Source organism: Choristoneura fumiferana, chromosome 10 (assembly GCF_025370935.1).
Source record: "Choristoneura fumiferana chromosome 10, NRCan_CFum_1, whole genome shotgun sequence".
NCBI classification, from domain to species: Eukaryota; Metazoa; Arthropoda; class Insecta; order Lepidoptera; family Tortricidae; genus Choristoneura; species Choristoneura fumiferana.
In genome coordinates, this window is record NC_133481.1 from 8,330,944 (window position 1) to 8,354,115 (window position 23,172).

At 36.1% G+C, this 23,172-nt stretch overlaps 1 protein-coding gene across 1 annotated transcript in view; it reads right to left on the reverse strand.

Moving 5' to 3' along the window:
- Nucleotides 1-23,172, reverse strand: part of LOC141432016 (facilitated trehalose transporter Tret1-like) — a 36,120-nt gene that overhangs the window by 7,527 nt on the left and 5,421 nt on the right. The window contains exons 2-4 of the mRNA XM_074093374.1: nucleotides 8,953-9,088; nucleotides 7,781-7,995; nucleotides 1,772-1,916 (exon numbers count right to left, since the gene is read on the reverse strand). Coding sequence (XP_073949475.1) covers nucleotides 1,772-1,916; nucleotides 7,781-7,995; nucleotides 8,953-9,088 — 496 coding nt within the window. The remainder of the gene's footprint in view (nucleotides 1-1,771; nucleotides 1,917-7,780; nucleotides 7,996-8,952; nucleotides 9,089-23,172) is intronic.

The window sequence follows — 23,172 nt, forward strand, 5'->3', positions numbered from 1 at the left end:
GACAAATAATTCTTAAGCAAACTTAGCCGTTATAGTTTTCCTTTTAAATTTTAGTTTAGAGGGGGGGGACGCTCGATTTTAATGAAAATGTGCACTTTAAAGTTGAATATTTCGCAAACAAATCACTGAATCTAACCCCTAACGGTTTTAAAAGACCTATCCAACGATACCCTAGCCTATAGGGTTGGGTCAGAAAAAAAAACACCCCCACTTTACGTGGGAGCTAGGTACTCTAAAAACCCATACCATTTTGTCGGCATAATTTACATATATATTCGTGCAAAATTACAGTTTTCTAGCATTGATAGCCCCTGAACAAAGCCGCGGACGGACAGACAGACAGACATGGCGAAACTATAAGGGTTCCGTTTTTGCCATTTTGGCTACGGAACCCTAAAAACAATGTTGTACTATTCTTTTATTTGGTGGAAGGTCTCGTGTTTTCATTTTATATTTGGTATTTTACGGTGTTAGCAACAACAACCACGTATTCGTTTTTTTAAATAATTCATTAAAATTATTTATTATTATTTTATTGTACCATTTTGTCGGTCAGTTTACATATATATCCGTGCAAAATTACAGCTTTCTAGCATTGATAGTCCCTGAGCAAAGCCGCGGACGGACAGACAGACAGACAGACAGACATGGCGAAACTATAAGGGTTCCGTTTTTGTTAAAAATAGGGATTAAAAACATAAGTTATGTGAGAAAATTCACACCTGTCAAAAAATCAGATTTGGAGCGTGAAGGTTGCCAAAAATATAACTAAGAATCCATCGAGAGTTTTCTGCTAACAATTTACACGTTACATTGACGTGTGCTAACATAGACATAAATTCATGGACACCGAAATTGAAAATTATGTTTAAGATTGCCGTTCAATTAAACAAAAAAATGGCACTAACGAAACGCAGACTTGACAATCGTAGGTACATCTTATTGGTTATTATAATCCACAGGCGTTCCAGCAACACACTCAAACAAATTCATTCAAGGAGTGACTGTGACTCTTCAATCTTACACTCGGGAATATCTTCAGCAACATTTCAAGTTCCTGTCCATTCGATCTTTTCAAAAATTTACTCTTCCCAGTTCTTCCTCAAAGGTGTAGCATAACAGCATAACTCATTCACTAATTAATAATTGCCATCTTTAATTTTATGTCATTCATTTCCTTAGCAATAGAGGTGAGAGCAGGGCATCTGCATGTCGAGGGCTAGTAAATTTACCTTATCACGTACTTTATATGAGTACTTATACTTACTATTATAAAGAGTTAAGTTTGTGAGGTTGTAGGGAGTCATTTCTGGATCTACTGAACCATTTAGATGAAATTATGTGTCCAGATAGATTGAGTCCCGGGGAAGGACATATGATAGTTTTTATCCCGGAAAATTCCATAGCTCCCACGGAATAGCGATAAACGAAGTCTACACGGGCAGAGCCGCGGGCAACATCTAGTCACGTAGGTACCCTATATCTTTCGATTTGCAGCTTAGCATCTCTGGTGAAAAAAAAACATGTCTTAGATCAAGACAATCTTACCGCAGAAAGTCAAGAACAAGTCTTACCGCAGAAAGTCGCAGTAGAGAAGAACGCAACGCGAGATATCTCCAGTAGAGCCACTTACCGCCGCAGAACGCGAGAGTCTCCAGTAGAGCCACTTACCGCAGAAAGTCGCGGAGAAGAACGCGAGATCTCCAGTAGAGCCACTTACCGCAGAAAGTCGCGGAGAAGAACGCGAGATGTCTCCAGTAGAGCCACTTACCGCAGAAAGTCGCGGAGAAGAACGCGAGATGTCTCCAGTAAAGCCACTTGCCGGTGATGTAAGAGAGCACGATGCCCAGGGACATCGACAGTGTTGGCAGCGATCCTAGCTGGCCGCGGATTTCCGGGTCACAGCATTCGCTTACCTTAAAAGAATATACCAAAATTAAAATCAAAACGTTTATTACCCAGCCCCAGACAGTTTAGTGCCCAGCAGTGGGACGTATAACGTGGCTGTGTGACGTGTGTGTGTGACGTGGCTGGGATGATGATGATGAATTATCTTAAATATGAAAACTCTCATAACAAAATAAATTAAAATATATAAATTAAATATAAAAATTGATACAAAAATTACAGTAATGTATGGGGTCTCATTATTATAGTACTACTAACTTTTACCCGCAGCTTCGCACGCGTAAACTATTCGATCTGGTAGTTGCAATTGAAATTTTCGGGATTTTACAAAATTTCCCTAAAAATTTTTAAAATTTATATCTTGGTCTTCATTGAGGTTGTGTTGTGAATTACTGTACAAAATTCAAGACTCTAAACCCAGTGCTGAAATTTGAAAATTTTTTCCTATCCAAATTCAAATTCAAATTCAAATTCAAATCATTTATTCAGTAAATAGGCCGCAATGGGCACTTTTACACGTCATTTTTTAAACTACCAGCGCTTTCGTAAAGACCATTATTGCCAAGAATAATGCGCCGCAAGAACCTTGTCAGAAAGTCATTTTTCAAAATAAAATAATTACAAATAAAATACTTAAAAACTACAGTATACAATTAAAGAAAAAAATACAAAATAATAATAATAATAATACAGGGATGTATGGGTTCCCTTAGTTACAAAACTATCCCGTGGGAATATCGGGTCAAAAAGTCGTCTATGTGTTTTTCTAGACATCCAGCTACCTACATACCAAATTTCATGACTCTAAGCTCAGCGGTTATTATTTCAAGATTGTATCCCTATCCCGTGGGAGTATCGGGGTAAAAAATAGCCTATGTGTTATTTCTGAGGTTCAACTACCTAAATATTAAATTTCATGGCTCTATGGCCCAGCGGTTGTTATTTCAAGATTTTATCCCTAGGTATCCCGAGGGAATATCGGGTCAAAAAGTCGCCTCTGTGTTATTCCAGACGTCCAACTACCTACATACCAAATTTCATGACTCTAATCCCAGTGGTTATTATTTCAAGATTTTATCCCTATCCCGTGAGAATATCGGGATAAAAAAAGCCTATGTGTTATTCCAGAGGTCCAGAGACCTACATGCTAAATTTCATGGCTCTAAGCCCAGCGGTTGTTATTTCAAGATTTTATCCCTAGGTATCCCGTGGGAATATCGGGTCAAAAAGACGCCTATGTGTTATTTCAGACGTCCAACTACCTACATACCAAATTTCATGACTCTAAGCCCAGCGGTTATTGTTTCAAGATTTTATCCTTATCCCGTGGGAATATCGGGATAAAAAGTATTCTTTGTTTTAATCCAGGTTATAAACTAACTTTCCGCCAAATTTCATCCAAATCCGTTCAGCCGATTCACCGTGAAGAAGTAACAAACATACTCACTCACTCACAAACTTTCACATTTATAATATTAGGAGGACTAGAGTTTACCCGCGGCTTCGCACCCGTAAACTATTCGATCTGGTAGTTACAATTGAAATTCCCGGATTTTACAAAATTTTCCTGGGAATTTCTAGCCTATATCGTGATTTTCATTGAGGTAGTGTTAAAAACAACTATCCAAAATTTCAAGACTCATAACATAGCGGTTAAAACTTCAAAATTGTATCCCCATCCCGTGGGAATATCGGAATAAAAAGTAGCCTATGTGTTATTCCAAAAGTCCAGCTATCCACATACCGAATTTCATAATTCTAAGCCCAGCGGTTGTTATTTCGAGATTTTCTCCCTATCCCATGGGAATATCGGGATAAAAAGTATTCTATGTTTTAATCCAGGCTATAAACTAACTTTTAGACAAATTTCATCCAAATCCGTCCAGCCGTTTCAGCGTGAAGAAGCAACAAACATACTCACTCACAAACTTTCAAATTTATAATATTAGTAGGATAGGATATTTGTTCTTTTCTTGTCTTTATGTTTTACATAGTATAAAATAAAGTCGACGTCTCCGACGTCTGTCTGTATGTATGGATGCTTAAATCATTATTCACCCCCAGTTAAATGATTGTTCAATTTTCATCTCATTATTTAGAATTACATGACAGTCCTAAACCACTCGTCTTATTTCCTTCTTTTTAGTTTTTCAAGGCAATCGAGTTTTCGATTTTTTTTATTTATTAATTTAAATTTTGTTTACATGACCTTTTACATAGGTATTAAAAATTAAAATGTAAACAAACGAGATTCTAAGATTTCCGTTACAACTTAAAGGTAATGTATCTTCAAGTCGTGATGAACTAATGATTAGCAAATTATTTACATATTGGTGACTAATGAACAACACTCGGAAGTTAATATTTGCATTTGAATACGACATGTTTGAATTGCAAGTAAGTCAATGACATTGTAACAGGTCTAAAAATTGAAAAAAAAGTAAATCGAAATATATGATGAAACTGGAAAAAAGTTGAAGAAAGTATGCGGGTCCTAAAAAAATAAAAATAAGGAGAGTTCAATTTTGCTTTTGTAAATAAAATCTTAAACTGGAAAAATGACGACAACATTACCTTTTAACTACTGTCTTTTGTAACTGAAACCTCAGTACCTAGTTAGTATGATTTTTATCTTAAGTATTTGACTTTGTCGACCTTCAGAATAATAGTGACTATAGTTATTTGTGCAACAAGAGACCAAAGTTGTTTTTTGTTGCGAGTGTTGATTTTGAATCCTGAGAGCAGCAAGGGATTCAAACACACGAGATGCAAAAAAACTTTGGTCTCGTGTGACATATACAATTTTTCACCTCAGCAGCGAGCACATAATTTAAATGTAACATAAGAATATTGGAAGACGGCCAATCGGAAGGCCTAGGTATCGCTGGTTGGATGAAGTCCGAAAAGACCTGTGCGACATGCAGGTGGCAGAATGAATGGCGCGGGATAGGAACAATTGGCGGAGTCTTGTGTCGGAGGCCAAGATCCACTTTGGGTCGCTGAGCCGGCGAAGTAAGTAAGAAGTATAAGAATAAAACTATATATATCTACGTGTTTACAAAACAAACACAATTTTAAATAAAATCCGATAATTAAGAAACAAATATAAAAATCACATTGAAAACCATTTTGAAAAAAATCTATAAATATTTAAATATTTGGAATTTAGTGAGTAGACCCAACACGGTCCTCAGCATTTTAAAAAAAAACGTTACTTTGCACCTCAAACAGGCAGGTTTTGCTATGAGTGAGCTAAATCGCATTTTGCTCACTCCGTGAGACAAAGTAACTTTTTTTTTTAAATGTTGAGTACAGGATTTTGTCTCATCTTGAATTCCAAATATTTGAACTTCACTTTGATCTGTCACTTTCACTTCAACACGAAAAAAGCGAGAGATAGGATCAAATGTGTTGATTACAATCTTAAATTAAATCTTTCGGATTATAATTAAAAAATTGTTGTTGGTTGTTTTGTAAATAGGTAGGTATATGTGGTTTTATTCTTATGTTACATTTAAATAATGTTCTCGCTGCTGAGGTGAAAAATTGCATGTGTCACACGAGACCAAAGTTTTTTTGCATCTCGTGTGTTTAAACCGGACTGATCTCAGGATTCTAACCTAGAATCATTGTAGAATCCTTCGCTTACTCGGGATTCAAAATCAACACTCGCACCAAAAAACGACTTTGCTCTCTTGTTGCACAAATAACTATTGTCTCACGGAGTGAGCAAAATGCGATTTTGTTCACTGATTTCTCATAGCAAAACCTGCCTGTTTGAGGTGCTGAGGTGAAAAATATATTTTCATCTCAACAATAAACTTTGTCCCAAAACAACCAGATATATTTTAAAAATGACATTATTTCGAATTGATTTATTATTCAATATAATTATGAAGTTTCTATGAGATGGCAAGTACCTACAGCCAACAAAAAGTACAGTAGTCATAAAAACATTTACCCGTTAAAAAATGAACCTACTGATTTATAAGTAGGTATATAGAAAAACGAATTTATAATACTTATTTAAGCTAAAAAAGGATCTGTGTGTGATTATTCACCTAAATGCTACAGGAAATTAAATGATGTTTTTGGTAATTAAATATTAAGAAATAAATATATTTTTTACTATAGTACGTAGCAACTAAACAATGATATTTAATTAACAACGTTAATCGCATTGAATAAACGCGCGTATTTGATGAAGCATTAATAGGAAGCTCCAGTAAATGCCCTTAAAATATGTATTAATTAACCTTTGATCATTATTTCTGTTTGCTACATTTAATCCTCTGCTAAATCCGGTTAATCAGTACAAAATTAGCTTTGCAGTTGAAAAAAAATAATCTGCTAAATATATATATTTTGCGTAACACTCAAACTGCAGACGTAAATTGGTATTTGAAAAAAAAGAAATTTTATAAATCAAAAACCCGCCTGCAAAAATTAACTGAAAAGATCGAAACAAGACAGCAAAAATCCTATAAAAAAAGAAAATTTGTTGACCCCCGATTATTGGCATCTCACAGCCGCCATGTTTTTTTTTTAACGTCACCTATCTAAGGACACTTGGGTTGCTGGGACGATTCTAATGGTACCACGGTTGAGGTACATTAGATAACAAGCGCCGGAAAAGCATCATGTTGTTTTTTTTTTAATACCACTGCAGGTCATCAGGACACTTAAATACTGGCTCTGCTGTGGGACGATTCTTGTGTGACCTAGGTATGAGAGATATGCGGTAATAATAGTAGATTGTTCAACAAGGGACTAAAACAAGCCATAATGACACGAGAGGTTGAGCCACCCGAGCAGAGCGAGGGTGGCTATAGTTCGAGTGGCATTATGGTTGTTTAGTCTCGCGTTAAACACTCTACTTTTCACGAATGCGAGGAAAAAAAATGTCCTTTTCAAAATAACAATATCACTTTTTAGTCGACTTTAAAAAAGGAGGAGGTTATCGGTTTTTTTTTTATATGTTTGATACCTCAGACCTCCGTCATGTATGAACCGATTAGATTTTTTTTTACGTTCGTCTAGGAATGTCTTCAATTAGGTCCCATAAGCATTAAATCAGGATCTGATGATTGGATCTTAAGGAAATCGAGGGAACTCTTCAAATGTTGTAGGGACACCTATAGTAAATTGGATATATTTAGTAGTAACTCGTGCATTTGCTCTTGAAATCATCATTTGGTGAAGTGGAACTGATGATGAAGACCACAGTTGACCATCAGAGTTACTACTCAATAACAAGTATTTGACGGGTTGAATTTTAATTACTTTAACACAGTTGCTAAGCGATTTATGCTCCTCGTAATGCATATGGTGAAATGGAACGGGTGATGAAGCAACAGGACTCCTCAATAATGTACGTCTCTGCAGCGGAAAAAGCAATCTTTCGTAAAAGGCGATGAGCAGTTGATATTAAACTCTTGTATCTTAGATTATTTACACTAAAAAGCGTGAAAAAAAAATTAAAAAAAAATTGAACCGACTACAAAAAACCATGAAAATAATTTTCTACCAGTCTGAAGTCGGTCGGTGCCTCAGCACGAGCCAGCAGGAGTGATTGACGCCCAACACATAGTGCGTAGGTGAGGTAGATGACTATAGGTCCACTTGACTTACACGTACTACATCAGAATCAATGAATTTTCCTCTTCTGTGGGCGTTACTTCGAAGCTGAGGTTGAACAGTGAGTTGGAATTTCTTAGTATTACGGCAATAGCCATCTTGTGTAGTACCTACTACTTATATCTGATGACCAGGGTCTAGGACTTAGTATACGAGTCACCCGAAGAAACCATCCCCTTACATAATGTGACAGTATATTTATTGTCACCTGAGAAACAACCTTATATCAACTTACATAAACTTGCGCAGGCGCCAGGCTAAAGCCGACGCACAAGCCAGAGACGAAGCGGCCAAGTAGGATAAGCGGGAAGGACGGCGCAAAACCGAGAAGTAGCCATCCCGCCGCCCACAAAGGTGCTGCCATCTGCAGTGTGCGCTTGCGCCCCGCGCGCTGCATCAACGGGCCCGACAGCATGCTGCCAGCGAACGCGCCGAGCGGGGGAATTGAACCTGCACAAAAATATATCCTACCCTATGTACCTTTAAGGTGAACGTCCAAGTGCTCGCCACTGTCCCAATAGTTGCCATCTTTAATTTTATGTCATTATAACAACAGCAGTTACAGTCGGGTGTCATGTAGAGGTATTGGCCATGTCAAGCACTGGGGTATTTACGTTAGCTAAGGCTTGACTGCCAAACACGGAAAAATGGGGAAAAACATGGTTCAGTGTTCCACTAAGTGAGGTTAGTTATCCACATTATGCTACACAACAAATATAATATATGTAGTTGACATTCTGAAATAAGTAAATATATGTACCTACCTAAATAACATTCTGAAAAGTTAATAGGACACGGTAAACCTTTAAGACGCTGACAAAAGTAAAAAATTAATGTTATAAATAGAGAGGCAGTAAAAAAAACAATTGTTTTTGTTTTTTTTACTGCCGCATCATTTTGTTTAGTTTTTTACGTTTACAAAACGCGATTAGGCAAAGTTAGCTCGACGTAATTTAACGAAAAAAATTAACGAACTCCGACATGCGACTTCGTTGCTTGTCTTTTAATTACAGGTGTGATTTGCAAAGACTGGTGCTGTTCAGGGTCGTTGACGCTAGTCAGCATTTTAAATGTTACGGTAATATTGAACATTATCCCGAAATACCCAAAATCCAGTGCCAATATTGCCAGCAACAGAAACATTGGAGTTTTAGCTACATACTTATGTTTATGTCAACATCGAATATTAGGTATTACTTTCAGAAGTACAATGTAAACGTACGAGTGCTCGTCACTGCCCCAATAGTTGGCATCTTCTATCTTATGTCATTAGCAATCTTGATGATAGCAGGGTGCCGTCTGTTGGGCATTAGCGTTTTGAACACTCAGACGTTTACCTTAATTTAGCAGCACTATAAATCTGGCTCTAAGCATGATCGAATGTAATATTAAACAACACGTTCTTACCTATCCATGATTTCTGCTCACTATTTTGAATGAGCGTTGGGTCAAAGGCCTCGAGAGATGGAAGCGCGGACGCAGAGTATCCCCTCACCAGCCCGATGATTAAAAATGCCAGCGACGCGCCGAACGTTAGCCAAAGCTGCAATCAGTATAAAGCCACACATTAGGTATTACAATCGCGAACAGGAATTGTTGAGCCACTTACCAACATTTGTAATTTGGCCGTGTAATGCTATTCTGGATTATTAAAGGGCGTTTAAAAAAAAGTGTACCTACCCTTTTTTTATTTTGGCAATAATATGGTTTGTCTTACTCGGAATCAGGAGCACAATCGATTCCGATCGCTTAAAAAAATGTTCTCATTTTTTGATACAAAATTTTATAAGTCAGTTTTATCAGGAATCGATTGTACTCTTGATTTTGAGTAGGAAAACCCATATTTTTTCCAAAATTTTAAGAAAAAGGAAAGGGTAGGTACACTTTTGTTTTAAAACGCCCTTGACAATATTTACTACAAGTGGTATGTATAACTCGGTTAAATCGTGATGGGACATGGCTAGTTAAGTAACAATAAAATAACAATCTAATCTTATCATCATCATCATCTCGGCCATTATACACATCCCACTCCAGGGCAGTATGGATTGGGAGCTCCACACACTCTATTGAACTTTTTCGTATACCTATACCGCGGCAGAAAAAAAAAGTGGCTGAACGCGGTAATTCGGCCGACGGCGCTTACATAGTACTTATTATGAATTAGTGAATAAATCTTGACTTGATCTTAAGTTTTGACCTTGTAACTAAATAGTGTTACTTAGTATGAATTATAACGGGCATTTTTTAGTGTAAATAAACATTAAACACAGCGGCTGTGAGTGCTTTATTAAAGTCGGCTTTTGTGAAGTGTGTGTAGTGTGTGTCGGGGGTTTGTGGATCATAAATTGTTATTTAGTCTTAATGCTGCATTAAAAAATAAACCACGGTCTTAGAGACAATTATTATACTATCGAAGGCTTTATAAAATAGCACTAATTAAAATCGCAAATTAATGAGTAGTAAAACATTAAAAACAACATAGGGTCACTCGCGTTGCCCTTAGCAACTGACGGCCGTCATCTTGGCAGCCTAGCAACCAAAAACCGCTGAATGAAACACGTTTCTTGTATGACGACCCCCTTTAATTTTTTACTATATTTTATTTTTAGTATTTGTTTGTTGTAGCGGCCACTGTAATACATAATCTGTGAAAATTTCAGTGCCTAGCTATTACGGCTCCAGAGATAGATCCCTGTGACAGACGGACGGACAGACAGACAGATATACAGACAGACAGCGGAGTCTCACTAATAGGGATCCGTTGGCACCCTTTGGGTACGGAACCCTAAAAACAGCCCTAATGTAGTCAAAAGAGATAAAGGCCAGAAAGAGCAACATGTAGATTAATATGACTGTAGGCGAATTAGAGCTATGCAACCGGCATAGTACTTTATAGTGTCTTGGCAAGAGTTGCTATTTATTTATATGAGTTTGCGGAAAGAATCTTCTGCACTTGTCCTATTATGTATACGTTGCCTTATCTCTAAAAACGCGTGTTGCCGAGTTTTAGCCCGAGTGAACCTCGATCGCCCATGCAGGCACTAAAGTTAAAACACAACGCAAATACAGTCTCGAATTCGTGATTAGAGCATCTAGATGCAAATTACTACAGTTAATGTCACACATTCATACAAAGAATCAACCATACAAGAGTGGCGTGGTGTGACCGCGTCCGTAACAACTTCTTTTAATAACCTTTTACATACCTATCGCATCTCAAATCACGCAACGCATCGTGTTTTAAGTTTCGACTTGGTCGAGACTATATAGTCATTGAAAACAGTGGCACTGTTCAAGCCCTCAGTAACCAACGCCTAATGCCCAAAGAGCGAATCTGTGGCATTCTTTGGGCTCGCTCTATCCTAAAGGGAAACAGGATCAGAAGTACAGTATGTAACGAATCTATGAAGTTGGGTACATTTAGTGACGAGTATCTGTAAACGTCTGTTAATAATGCCGTTCTTTTGCGAGAATGACACATTTTATGTCGCAAAACTAGTTTTCTCAAATATTATTACACCCGCTCCCGCTACAGTCGGCAATGTCGTTGAATGTTCTGGAATATTATAAACATCGGGTAGAACTCTATCAATACGAATCGTAATACTGGTCAATATAGTCAAGCACCGAGATCGTACGGCACTACTAGATTTAGTTTACGGTCTTAGTAGACGAGGTCTAATTGCTGTCAAGTGTCCCATGATATTTATTTATTATCACTATACTGTGATACGTATTAAAACTCTTGCGATTCTTATCATGATTAGCGTGTATCGAACGCTATTAATTTTATAGTTTTCTCTGCTCCATCGTAATCAATTAGGAATGAAAAATGTTTATTTCACTAAAACAACATTGTTACATAATTGAAGGGTTGGGACTTCCTATTAAGTAAACATCATACTTGTATCAGGAAGCCCTGCTCCTCCATATCACAAGTTGTGGTTATAAAACAAAAACAAAAGAACAAAAGAAAGAAAATAGTTATTTGTGCAACAAGAGAGCAAAGTTGTTTTTTGTTGCGACTGTTGATTTTGAATCCCGAGTAAGCGAAGGATTCTATAATTGAATCACGAGCGTTAGCGAGTGATTCTAGGTTAGAATCCTGAGATCAGCAAGGGATTGAAATACACGAGATGCAAAAAAACTTTGGTCTCGTGTGACACATACAATTTTTCACCTCAGCAGCGAGAACATAATTTAAATGTAACATAAGAATAAAACCACATACAAACACATTACAAAACAAACACATTTTTTTAAAATAGAATCCGATTATTATCAAATATAATAATTACATTTAAAACCATAAAAAGAGTCCAGTAGCTACAATACTAATCGCATACTCATAACATGCAATCCTAACTTCTTGTACTAATGTCACACTTATTTTTTAATACTGCAAAAAGCCTCATCTCGGGGTAATTGAAAAAGTTGAAAAATTAAACCTTTAAATATGATTTTTATTAAGATTTCTCTTACATAAACATAAATAGATTTGTTAAAAAATCATTCAATTTAACAAATAATAATAATACTGTAGAGGCAGTATACGGAATTCTTTTATAAAAAAAAAACAAGAGAAGCGGCTTTCGTGCAACGAGGTTGCATACTTTATTAAAAGATCGGGAAAATTTACATTTTGGAAATATTTCGATATATTTTTAATACCAAACATTTAATTTAAGTTTGTAATCGACAAATTTGATCCTATCTCTTGCTTTTTTTGAGTTGAAGTAAAATGACAGATCAAAGTAAAGTTCAAATATTTGGAATTCAGTTAGTAGACCCAACACTGTACTCAGCATTTAAAAAAAAAAAAAAAAAAGTTACTTTGTCTCACTAATTTCTCATAGCAAAAGCTGCCTGTTTGAGGTGCTGAGGTGAAAAGTAAATTTTTTAACTATTATACTTAAGCAGTGAGCGTGTGTGTGTGTGTGTGTGTGTGTGTGTGTGTGTGAGTGTGTGTATGTGTATGTGTGTGTGTGTGTGTGTGTGTGTGTGTGTGCGCGTGCGTGTGTGTGTACGTGTCTGCGTATGTGTGTATATACGTGATTAAGATGTACATGTGTGTCTTTGGTTTACCAAAGAATTTAAACAATTCAAATCTGAACCTTATATATTACTTACAAACAGTTACCACCCAACACTCTCAAAACAGTAAAGTCTCTGTCTCCTCATAATTAAGCGTTTTTAGCCACTCGTTTGTAATTTTTTTACATTTATACAGTTGTAATTGATATATGTCTAACACTTTATTAATTTTATTATATACATAAGCCGATTGAGCTGCAAATTGTCTTTTAGCAAATACAGATCTTGTAGCCGGAAGGGGAGCAACATCGTGTTTCCGCCTACGAGTTAAAAGGCTAGAATTAAATTTCAGTGTTTTCTGTAATCTTGTTATTATACTCAAAACGTACAGTTTCCTCATAGACAGTATGTCACTTAGTTGGTAAAGTTCATTCGTTGGATATCTGTATGGCTTAGAGTACATAACCTTTAACAAACACCGTTGCCCCCTCTCAACCTCCAGAAACCTGGTTTTCGCTGCACCACCCCACACGGATATACAATAGGACATAACTGATTGAGCCAACGTCACGTATAGTTGGTTTAAAAGTCTTCTTGTTGTAATATATCTTAGTTTTTTGAATAACCATATCAATTTGCGTATTCTCATATTAACATATTCAGTATGAGCATACCATGACATGCGCTGGTCCAGCATTACACCAAGATATTTCGTGGAGTTAACTTTATCGATACTCATACATTTACATAAAGAATGATCAGAAGTGCTACATGTGTGTATTTTTAGATTAAGAGTGTTATTAGGTTGTGAACTGTTATATTTAGTGAAGCATATGTAATTAGTTTTATCACAATTGAGAGTTAGGAAGTTGCGTTTTAGCCAAGAAGATACGTTACTGAGACCTTTCTCCGCCCTTTCAAACACAGACTCCCAGGATGGCCCCTCAAGCAGTATGACGGTGTCATCCGCATACGATAGGATGCGCCCCCCTTGCATTTTGAGGTTTGTTAAGTCGTTTATATACAGTAAAAATAGTGTCGGTCCCAGGACGGATCCCTGGGGGACTCCAAAGGTTATATCTGCCTCTTGGCTAATAAAGTCATCTATCTTAACTCTTTGGGTACGCCCCTGCAGATAGTCACTAAGCAAGCTAAGTGGGTTTCCTCTTATGCCAGCTCTCTCCATCTTGTGAATAAGCGTGGGGAGAGAGACGGTGTCAAAAGCCTTCCTCAGGTCTAGAAAAATAGCAAGGCATTTATTTCCCTTATCGGTCTTATCAGCTATTAGTGTAGTAAGTTCCATTAATGCATCTTCTGTAGACTTAGTTTTGCGGAAACCAAATTGTAGATCTGATAAGATGTTGTATTTATTGAAGTATGACATAAGGCGGTTGTTAATCAATTTTTCAATGACTTTAGAAATAGCTGGTAAGACCGATATGGGCCTGTAGTTATTTACATCATCTCTCTCTCCACTCTTATAAACTGGCGTGACTAATGATTTCTTAAGCGGTTTGGGGAAAACTCCAACTCTAAAGCAGAGATTAGTAAGATGACTGAGAACTGGGGCAACCAATTTTGCAGCTAGTTTGAGAAATTTGGTTGTAACACCATCCCATCCAGGGGCACTTTCAGATTTTAAGCTCATAACAATTTCGTAGACTTCCTGCGGGTCTGTGTCTAGAAGGGCAAATGAAGAGGTGGTCAGATTGGGAGTACTATCTAACATGATATCTTGACTTCCCCCTGGGTGACTATTATTAATATTCTCAGCCAAAGACGTTACTCAGACGTTAACAAAAAAATTGTTTACAAAATTGACTGAGTCGGTAGGAGTTAATTTAGTGTTTAACAACTCTAGGTTTGAGACTTTACTAGATTTGTAATTAGTAATCTCTTTTAGAGTTTTCCATACTTTTTTAAAATTTTTAGAAGCATTTGTTAACTGAATTCTTTCATAATTACGTTTTATCTTTTTTAATAGGTTATTACAGTGATTGCGATACATTGTATAAGTGACCCTATAAACCTCATTAAAAGGTTCCGAACGTACTTGCTGTTGTAGTTTATTACGATTTCTTATACATCGCAGAAGGCCTGGAGTTATCCATGGTTTTATTGTACGCTTGCTTCTAGGCAAAGATTCGACAATTTTGCTCCTTTCAAGCGATTTACTTAGTTTAAGAATTAATTGATCAGCCACAAAACATGGGTCATTGCTAGACAGAAGGGGTTCAAGATTTTCCTCTAAGAGAATTTTTAATGCGTTTTCGTAATTGACAGATATAGTTTTACTTTTTAGTGTGTGTTCATTTAGTTTGTTGTTTGATAATGTTAATAAAATTGTAAGGTGATCTGTGATTGAGGTATTTAAAACAGCACAGAAAGCCGAGTATTTATAATTATTAATTTTGATCATAAAATGATCAAGGCAGTTTGTTAATCTAGTTGGAAACATGTGGCCTGGTTGAATTCCATGAAAAGAAAGCATATTGAGGTATTGTTGTCTGTTTATATTTTCATACGTTGACTCATTCTGTCTAGGTATGAGGTTTATGTTGATATCTCCGGTTATTATTATATTACAAGATTGATTATTATTAAGATAGCTATTTAAGGAATTAATAAAGTTTAAGGCGTTGAGGTTTGCTGGTGATCGGTAAATACCTAGGATAGTGCAATCATTTATTAATATTTGAATACAAGTCGAGTTTATAATTTTTATTTCTTTTAGTTTAGCATTTAAGTTTTTTTTAATATATACTACGACCCCATCATTCTGATTTTGATTTTATCTAGTAGCTAAGCAAGAGTAATTGTTAAAAGGGGGTAAGGGTATACAGGGGTTAATACGACACTCAGATAAAATCAAAAAATCCACCTCAGGTTCGAGTTCAGAGAGAGATAACACGAAATCGTCAAAATTACCATAAACACTCCTAATGTTTTGGGACAGTATTGTTAAGTTTGAGGTCTTCGTTGATACATATTTCTTGAGGTCCTGAGGGTCACATTGTACAGAAACCGCAACCTCAGAATCGTCAATGTCATTTAATATATTATTTTTACAAGCCATAAAACTTGCTTATAGAAAAAAAGAAGGTTGGAAGCAATGATAGGCATATTAATACATCGCGAAGGGCATAAATATTGACATTTAAGTGGGTTTTTAAAAACATTATTTCCACAACCACGGGCCAAACCTGGGGCCCGGGGCCAAGTACTCTCACTGTGAGATCCGACCACGTACCGGCACGGCCCGCTGCGCGAGGCGGCGCAGTGACTAGTATAATTTAAATAATAATAATAACTTGTGTTTAGGTGGCGAGTATTATCTAAATTCAATTTATTAGAGTAAGTGAAATAGAAATAGAAATAGAAATAATATTTATTCACTTGAACAGCGGTTACAGAGATGTTCGGTTGGTACACATAAAAATGAGTAGAATGTTCAGCACTCTCGCCGGCATCACCAGCATGTGAATATAAAAGTTGCAATTTAATTTCATGCAATAATTAACAACTAAGAACCAAGTAGGCCAAGTGGGTTTTACCATTTCTAGTTTTTTAATACAATTCATATTCAACAAGGGCAAAAGATGATGTTCATGTTTACAATTATGTATAGTAAGTTTAGCATTGTTAATATTAGGAAGGCATGCCATTATATTCGTAGCATAACCAGCATAGATGCAATATTTATAAACTAAAAAGTAATTAAAGGTACCTGTCGTTATGATAAGCGAAAAAAGTCAGAACGAGTTGGAGAGCTGTGTTACTTGTGCTTCGCTAGTAACTTGGATGATTGTAGAATTTTCTTCCTTTCTGACGTACACATTTCCATACACTGTCCAGCAATATTTGAATAGATTACGGCGCTTGAGGTCGCGAGCCAAGAAATGTAGTCGAGAGGCTTTTGGGGTTAGTTGCTCACTAACAAATATAGGGGTCTCTTCCAAGAAACGAAGTCCCAGGTGTTTGGCGCACAGTTTTTGACCACTGGAGGTATTAAACACTTTGCACAAACGGAGAATATCATTTTTTATGATGGTGGACGAGGTTTCAACCACAATCGGAGTCGATTGCGAGCGATCCGGCCTGCCGCGAGTCCGATAGATGTCTTTTATGTCGTCTTTTGATATGGTACACTTTACAGACCTTGATAAATTTATGACAATATCTATTGAGGTCAGACTTCGTCTCCTCGGCCTTTTTCGGTACATTTTTCAGCTCAAAGTTTGATTTACGGCTATTTTTTAGGAGATCCTCAATCCTGTCCTCAATAACTACAATGTTTTTTTTTTTATCTTCAATAGATTTTCTCTCAAGAAGTTCAATTTTCTTTCTGCAGTCTTCATTTTGTGCCGCAAGGAATTCCATCGAATTTTCTATGTTTCGATTTACGGACTGGATGTCTTTGAGCGTTTGAGTGTTTTTTCTTATCTCCGAAAGCTGCGTTTCCATAAAAGACATCATCATAGTTTTCATTTCGTCCTTGAAAAGTGCTAGCTCTTCCGCCAGCCCATGTTCACGTTTTCTTTTAGGTCTCGTGGATACAAAGTTTGGCGGCGTAACAACATTCTCAGTACAACCCAGTCCATCCACGTCCGTCTCGGATTGTGATCTATTCATCGGCGAGTCACCTGCCATTGTGTGTATTAGGCGATAATAAGTATGATAATAATCCAGTAATTGATATTATAATTGGCAACTTCAACTGTCAATGTCACTCACACAAGATGACACTTCGGTCGGACACTTCCGCCTATGATTTATATATGTAATGTAGGTAGGTAAAGAAGTGATGGATGACTTGTGTTTTTTGGTTAGGTCTTCGTATTTCAATTTCACAAATTTTTCGTCGGAATACTTGTTTTGCACTGAGTTTTAATTGTGAGATGTCTTTCCTTGTTTATTTACATTGTTTTTTGCCGAGATACACGTGATTTGCACTGTTTGGATACGGTTTCACGAATTATTTTCGCGGAGGTCGTTGACGTACGTGCTTACACTTCGATAACCGGACACGGAAAAAGAAAAGGAAATTATGCTAAACTCCTAAAGGTCAGTATATTTGTAAGAAGAAACCTCCAGAACATTTTCCTCTTGAGCAGAATAGTTACCAAAGTATTAACGACATTTACTTCCCTTTACTACTGCGTAAGATGGTCAGGAAGAAACTTTGAACGCGGAAAAAATACTTTAATAAAAAATCGCACACACATCTACTAGATAATATAGACTAGATATATTATTGTTTTCAAAATGCTACACTGATTAGGTATTACTAGTATTAAATGTAAAATTATTTATATAACATTAATGTTATATTGATTATAATTTAATTATTTCCCATTTTTTATTGTATAATTATTTAAGTTCATAAGTAAAAATTTGTATGCTGAAAGACAAGACATGAAGGACAGGACATACAACTATTGTACATCTATATATTCAATTTAATAATTGTATATAGGAACTCATGTTTGACAAATGAATTATCTTTACACATAATTTCGAGAATGACTGCATTTTGCGCGGTTTACAATCAACGTTTCTATGCTTCTTATTATTAGTTCTGGGGTCTACTTCAATTAAGGAATAGGAACCAACTAAATGAGAAGTAATCTACTTCTAATACTTGGTACCTTACCTAACTGTTAAAAAAACGGAGGCCACGGCTGCGCCACGACTCTGAATGGCAGCCGAAATAAAAGATTCACTCAGCTATAAACTCCGGAAAAGAAACTAACGCAGTTAATTTAAATGACGACTTGTAGTACGACACATTAAGCTGAAGTAGTAAAATGATAGGGCACGATTTGACATGCAATATATTATTATCTACATTGCACAAAAAAAAAACTTCATGTACTATTTATGGTGGCGTTAATCTTCGGGTCTTCGGTGATCGAGGGTCCTTGGGGACCACGTGCGTCTATTCTTATAGATTAATTTGAAAACACCTGTATAAGTGCACAATTTATAATTTTCCTATTACAATCATAGCTAGCTGAATGCGGACTAGCTTTTTGGGGTTCCATGGTCTTACAAGGAAACCTTCTAGTTTCACATTGAGCATCAGTCTGTCCGTTTGCGGCTTAGCTTAGAGACTATCAAAAAAACTAACTAACTAACTTTAAGGGATAAGTTCGCCTTTGTACATCTTATTATCCTGTGTTCTGTTATTTTCATGTGTTTTTATGTACAATAAAGAGTTTTACAATACAATACAATACAATACTATCCCTAAATCCCTTATATCCCTTTTAGGCATAAGTTCGCCTTTGTACTCTTTTTGTTTTGTTGTTTTCTTTTTGTATTATTTTGTGTTTTATGTGTAAGACGTTTGAGCTCCACAGAAAACCAGCGTTACTGCACATAATGTGCGGCAACACATGCTGAGTGGAGACCCTTTTTGGTATCCTGCCGTGTCACCAAGTGACTTAGTTATAATAATAATAATAATAATTCTTTATTTGCTTAGAATAATTAGATTACAAAGGATGATATAGATCAATCAGAAAACCTATTCTGCTATATGTATTTAATAGTTGACATATTAAATACTGGCATGCAAATATTACAGTTCGTCCGACAAAAATGTTTTAACATCATAATATTTTTTTGTTTTAACAGTTCACATAAATTATAGTGCTAGTTTTAGTCTTATCTATTTTATTATTGTAAGGTGGTGGTACTTATGGAGCCAAAATAAATATCCCTTTCTTTCTTTCTTTCTTTTCTTTCTTTCTTTACATACATATACTATGCGAGCTAAACCGTTGGCTAGTAGTAGTATTAGCTGTTATTATATATTAATTCATTATTTACAAATTTAAAAGCACAATTAACACAGCTTCACTAATTTGACTTAACGAGTAACAGTCGAACACAACTTAATATCGAATATTTGTCGCATTTTAGTACGGAAACCTATACTGCGTACTTGTCCGGTTTGAATCTGATGATGAATGAGCACAGACGAGTTGACGGTCAAATCAAATTATGCACTTTTCTACAGATGGGATAATAAGCAGACAATTTACATTGCAAAATTGTCATGATGGAACTTCAATACAACCTTATTATCCCAGAATAGATCAGACAGGAAGTTTTGTCAAAAACAATAATAGGTAAGTAAAACATTTATTGTTGATATTAAATAAAAAATAAATATCGTGGAACAATTTTATTAGCACCAATTGATTCAGTCCCAAACCAATCAAAGCAATGGGTTCTAGGCAAAGGATAAACATACTTATTTAAATTAATACATTAATTACACATCAAACGTCCAAGGCCCGAGAACAAACATTTTTATTGTTCATACAAATATCTGCCCGACAGGGGATCGAACCCGAAACCTCAATCTTCATAGTTAGGTTTGCCAACCACTTGGCTATCCGGTAATAATTGTTAATTAAGGTATTGCGTTGATCTATACAATTTTATAGTAACTTTTGATAGTGTAGGGAACAGAGAATCCACAATAGAGAGCATACAGCATCTCTACATACCTACATGCCAAATGTAAAGTCACCCGACGAAAGACGTCTGTGACAATTCATAGAATGATATAGCCCAAACATACTAATTTACACACACACAAACATCACGCCTGTATTCCCAAATGGGGTAGGCAGAGCACACGAAACGTAACCGCTTCGGAGCCACTTATAGCAATTTTAGGTTTTAAGTTTGACAAAAAACGGTACAATAGTGACAGGTTGCTAGCCTGTCGCCTACGGTATACCTTAACCTATATTCTCAGTCGCCTCTTACGACATCCACTGAAGAAATGGAGAGGTGTAATTCTAACCCAACACCACACGGGTCACACACATACTATATTATGTCCATATAAATACACTAAAAACCGTTTTAGTACATCCGTACAAGCACATACAAGTACATAGTACTTATATATTTTTTACATCCGTAAAAAAGGCAATCAACAATGAGGGTTTTCACAGAGGCTAAATATCGCTAGATGGCGTTAGTCGTGATTGGTTAAATAACTAAATGCGCCAATCGCAAGCAAACGTCAAACGCACCTCGCGATACTAACGCCATCTAGCGATATTTCGCCTCTGTGAAAACCCTCATTTGCGCCGGTATGTACGGTCACCTGCATTAATATCTGCCATAGCGGAGCGTGCTAAAATATCTGACACGTCCTTTAGAAATAGAGTCGTATCAGATATTTATGCACGCTTTTTGTGACAGATATTGGTGCTGGTGACTGTACTCACAGCCCAAGGCTGTCTTTTACTTCGATTGTAATTATCGGCGATTCCACCATAGACAACGATTTGTTTGAACGTCAGTTTTTAATTAGCTTATAGTTATATCCTGCTATTCATGTCACGAAGACAAATATTGGCCCATAATGACCCCAATTAATTAAACATCTCAATTGCTTGAACGGCAGCTTCCGGAATCGGGCTCGTGCACAATAGTGACGTTACTATGATTTTAAACGCTATGAAAAGAAATAATTTTAATCACTGTATTGTTAGGTACCCAACCCATACCCACATATTGCAACTTAATAGTAGATTGTACAACAAGAGCATAAAACGAGCCATTTTACCCGAGAACCGTCGTGAAGTTTTACACTCTGCTTTTCACTTCGATTGAGAGGAAAATAAATACTAACAGTGGAAACAATTGTTCACTTACTAGGATTTTTTTATTTTTCATGCATTGCTATATAATTATTAATTTTTAGTTTTATTGATTTATTTTGATTGATTTTTAGTTTTATATGAAATAAAAATTATTAACTAACTATTATTAATTATTAGTAAACTTTTTTGTTTGTGGCTGTTGACACTTGATTACCTTGGTCTTAAACGAAGATTTTACTTTATGCACTAGAGCATAAAAGTCATTTTAGATCTACCATAAATACCAACTTTACGAGCATGAAAAGTGAAAAGCTATTTGATAACGGGACCCTAAACATGTTTTTGTCGCGTTTATGCTCGATTTTAATAATGAAAATTGAGCCAGTGGTTCGGAACCCGGAAAACGAGTCCAACTCGGTTTTAATAACGCAGAATGTTTCAGCAAAACATTTATTGTGCTATTATTTTGATTATGGCTTAGTTGTCATTACTCGGCATCCAATCATGGATAGAACTAGTTACAATTGCAAAACATACCTATAATAAACATTTAAATGGGTCGTAATGAGAACAATAAGGTAAACGTCCGAGTGCTCGACACGCTAATGTCCAATAGACGACACCCTACTGTCATCTCTATTGCTAATGACATAAGATTAAAGATGCCAACTATCGGGACAGTGGCAAGCACTCGTACGTTTGTTTACCTTATTTCATTTTTCACGACACTGCTCGAAAATGTGGCCATAGATAACCTAAATCCAGTACATAAAACTGCCTATATGTACAGTCAAGTGCAAAAATAAGTATCTATTTGAACCACTCAAAAATTTGTTACTATACGGCCTTATTGCGTCGGAATAAGAGTGTGGTACTTATTTAAGAAACTTTGAATAAGTTCATATTTTTACACTTGACTGTACAGCTGACTCATTTATGGCTCGAAAAACACGACAAAAATGTAACACATTACGGTAACAGGTCGTATCTATATATTATGTATTTCATAGTACGATACGACTTTTCAACCGACTTCAAAAAAGGAGGAGGTTCTCATTTCAGCTGTATGTTTTTTTTTGTGTGTGTTTGTTACGCGATAACTCCGCCAATTGTGCTCCTAATTTCAAAATTATTTCTTTGTTCTAAAGGACATACTTCCGAGGTGGTACCATTGACACCAAGTCAGGATCTGATGATGGGATCTTAGATAAATCGAGGGCAACCCTCTAATTTTTAAAGAACACCTATAGCGATTTTGCCATTTTTAACACCAAGTCTTGACTTTTTTTGTATTTACATTCAGAAAGTATCGTACTGTAAAGTACTGGCCCTGAAAAATGAAATAAGGTAAACGTACGAGTGCTTGTCACTGTCCCGATAGTTGGCATCTTTAATCTTATTTCATTAGCAATCAATATAGATCTGCATTGGCGATATAGCGATCCCTTACTTCAAATAGCGAATCTACTCTGTTAGTGTTAGAAATGTAGTAGTGTTAAATACCTACTTGTGATGTATAAAATAACATTGTAAATATGTTTCAATTTTCAATAAAATATACCTCGTTGAGTTACTTGCCGGATTCTTCTCAACAGAGGTTTTTCCAAACAGATAGTAGTTTTTTTTGACATTCATAAGAGCTTGTTTTTTATAGCCAATTTTTTTCACCAATTGCCAAGGTCAATGTGGTGTGCGATCGGAGTCCATATCGGCTGACATAATTGTTGAAAGTCATAATTTAATTGCCATAGGAATATGTTAGTTTACATTGGTTTAGGTATATGCTCGAAACAATAGATAGGAAAAAAATAAAAAGTCAAGCACCTGAATTAAATGAATAATAGTGTTGTTGATTATACGCAGACGTTCTATTTGTGCTAACGAGAATGACTATAACAAGCATCATTATAAAACGCAGCACCTACGTGTTCAAAGGAAGAAGACTATCACACATAAT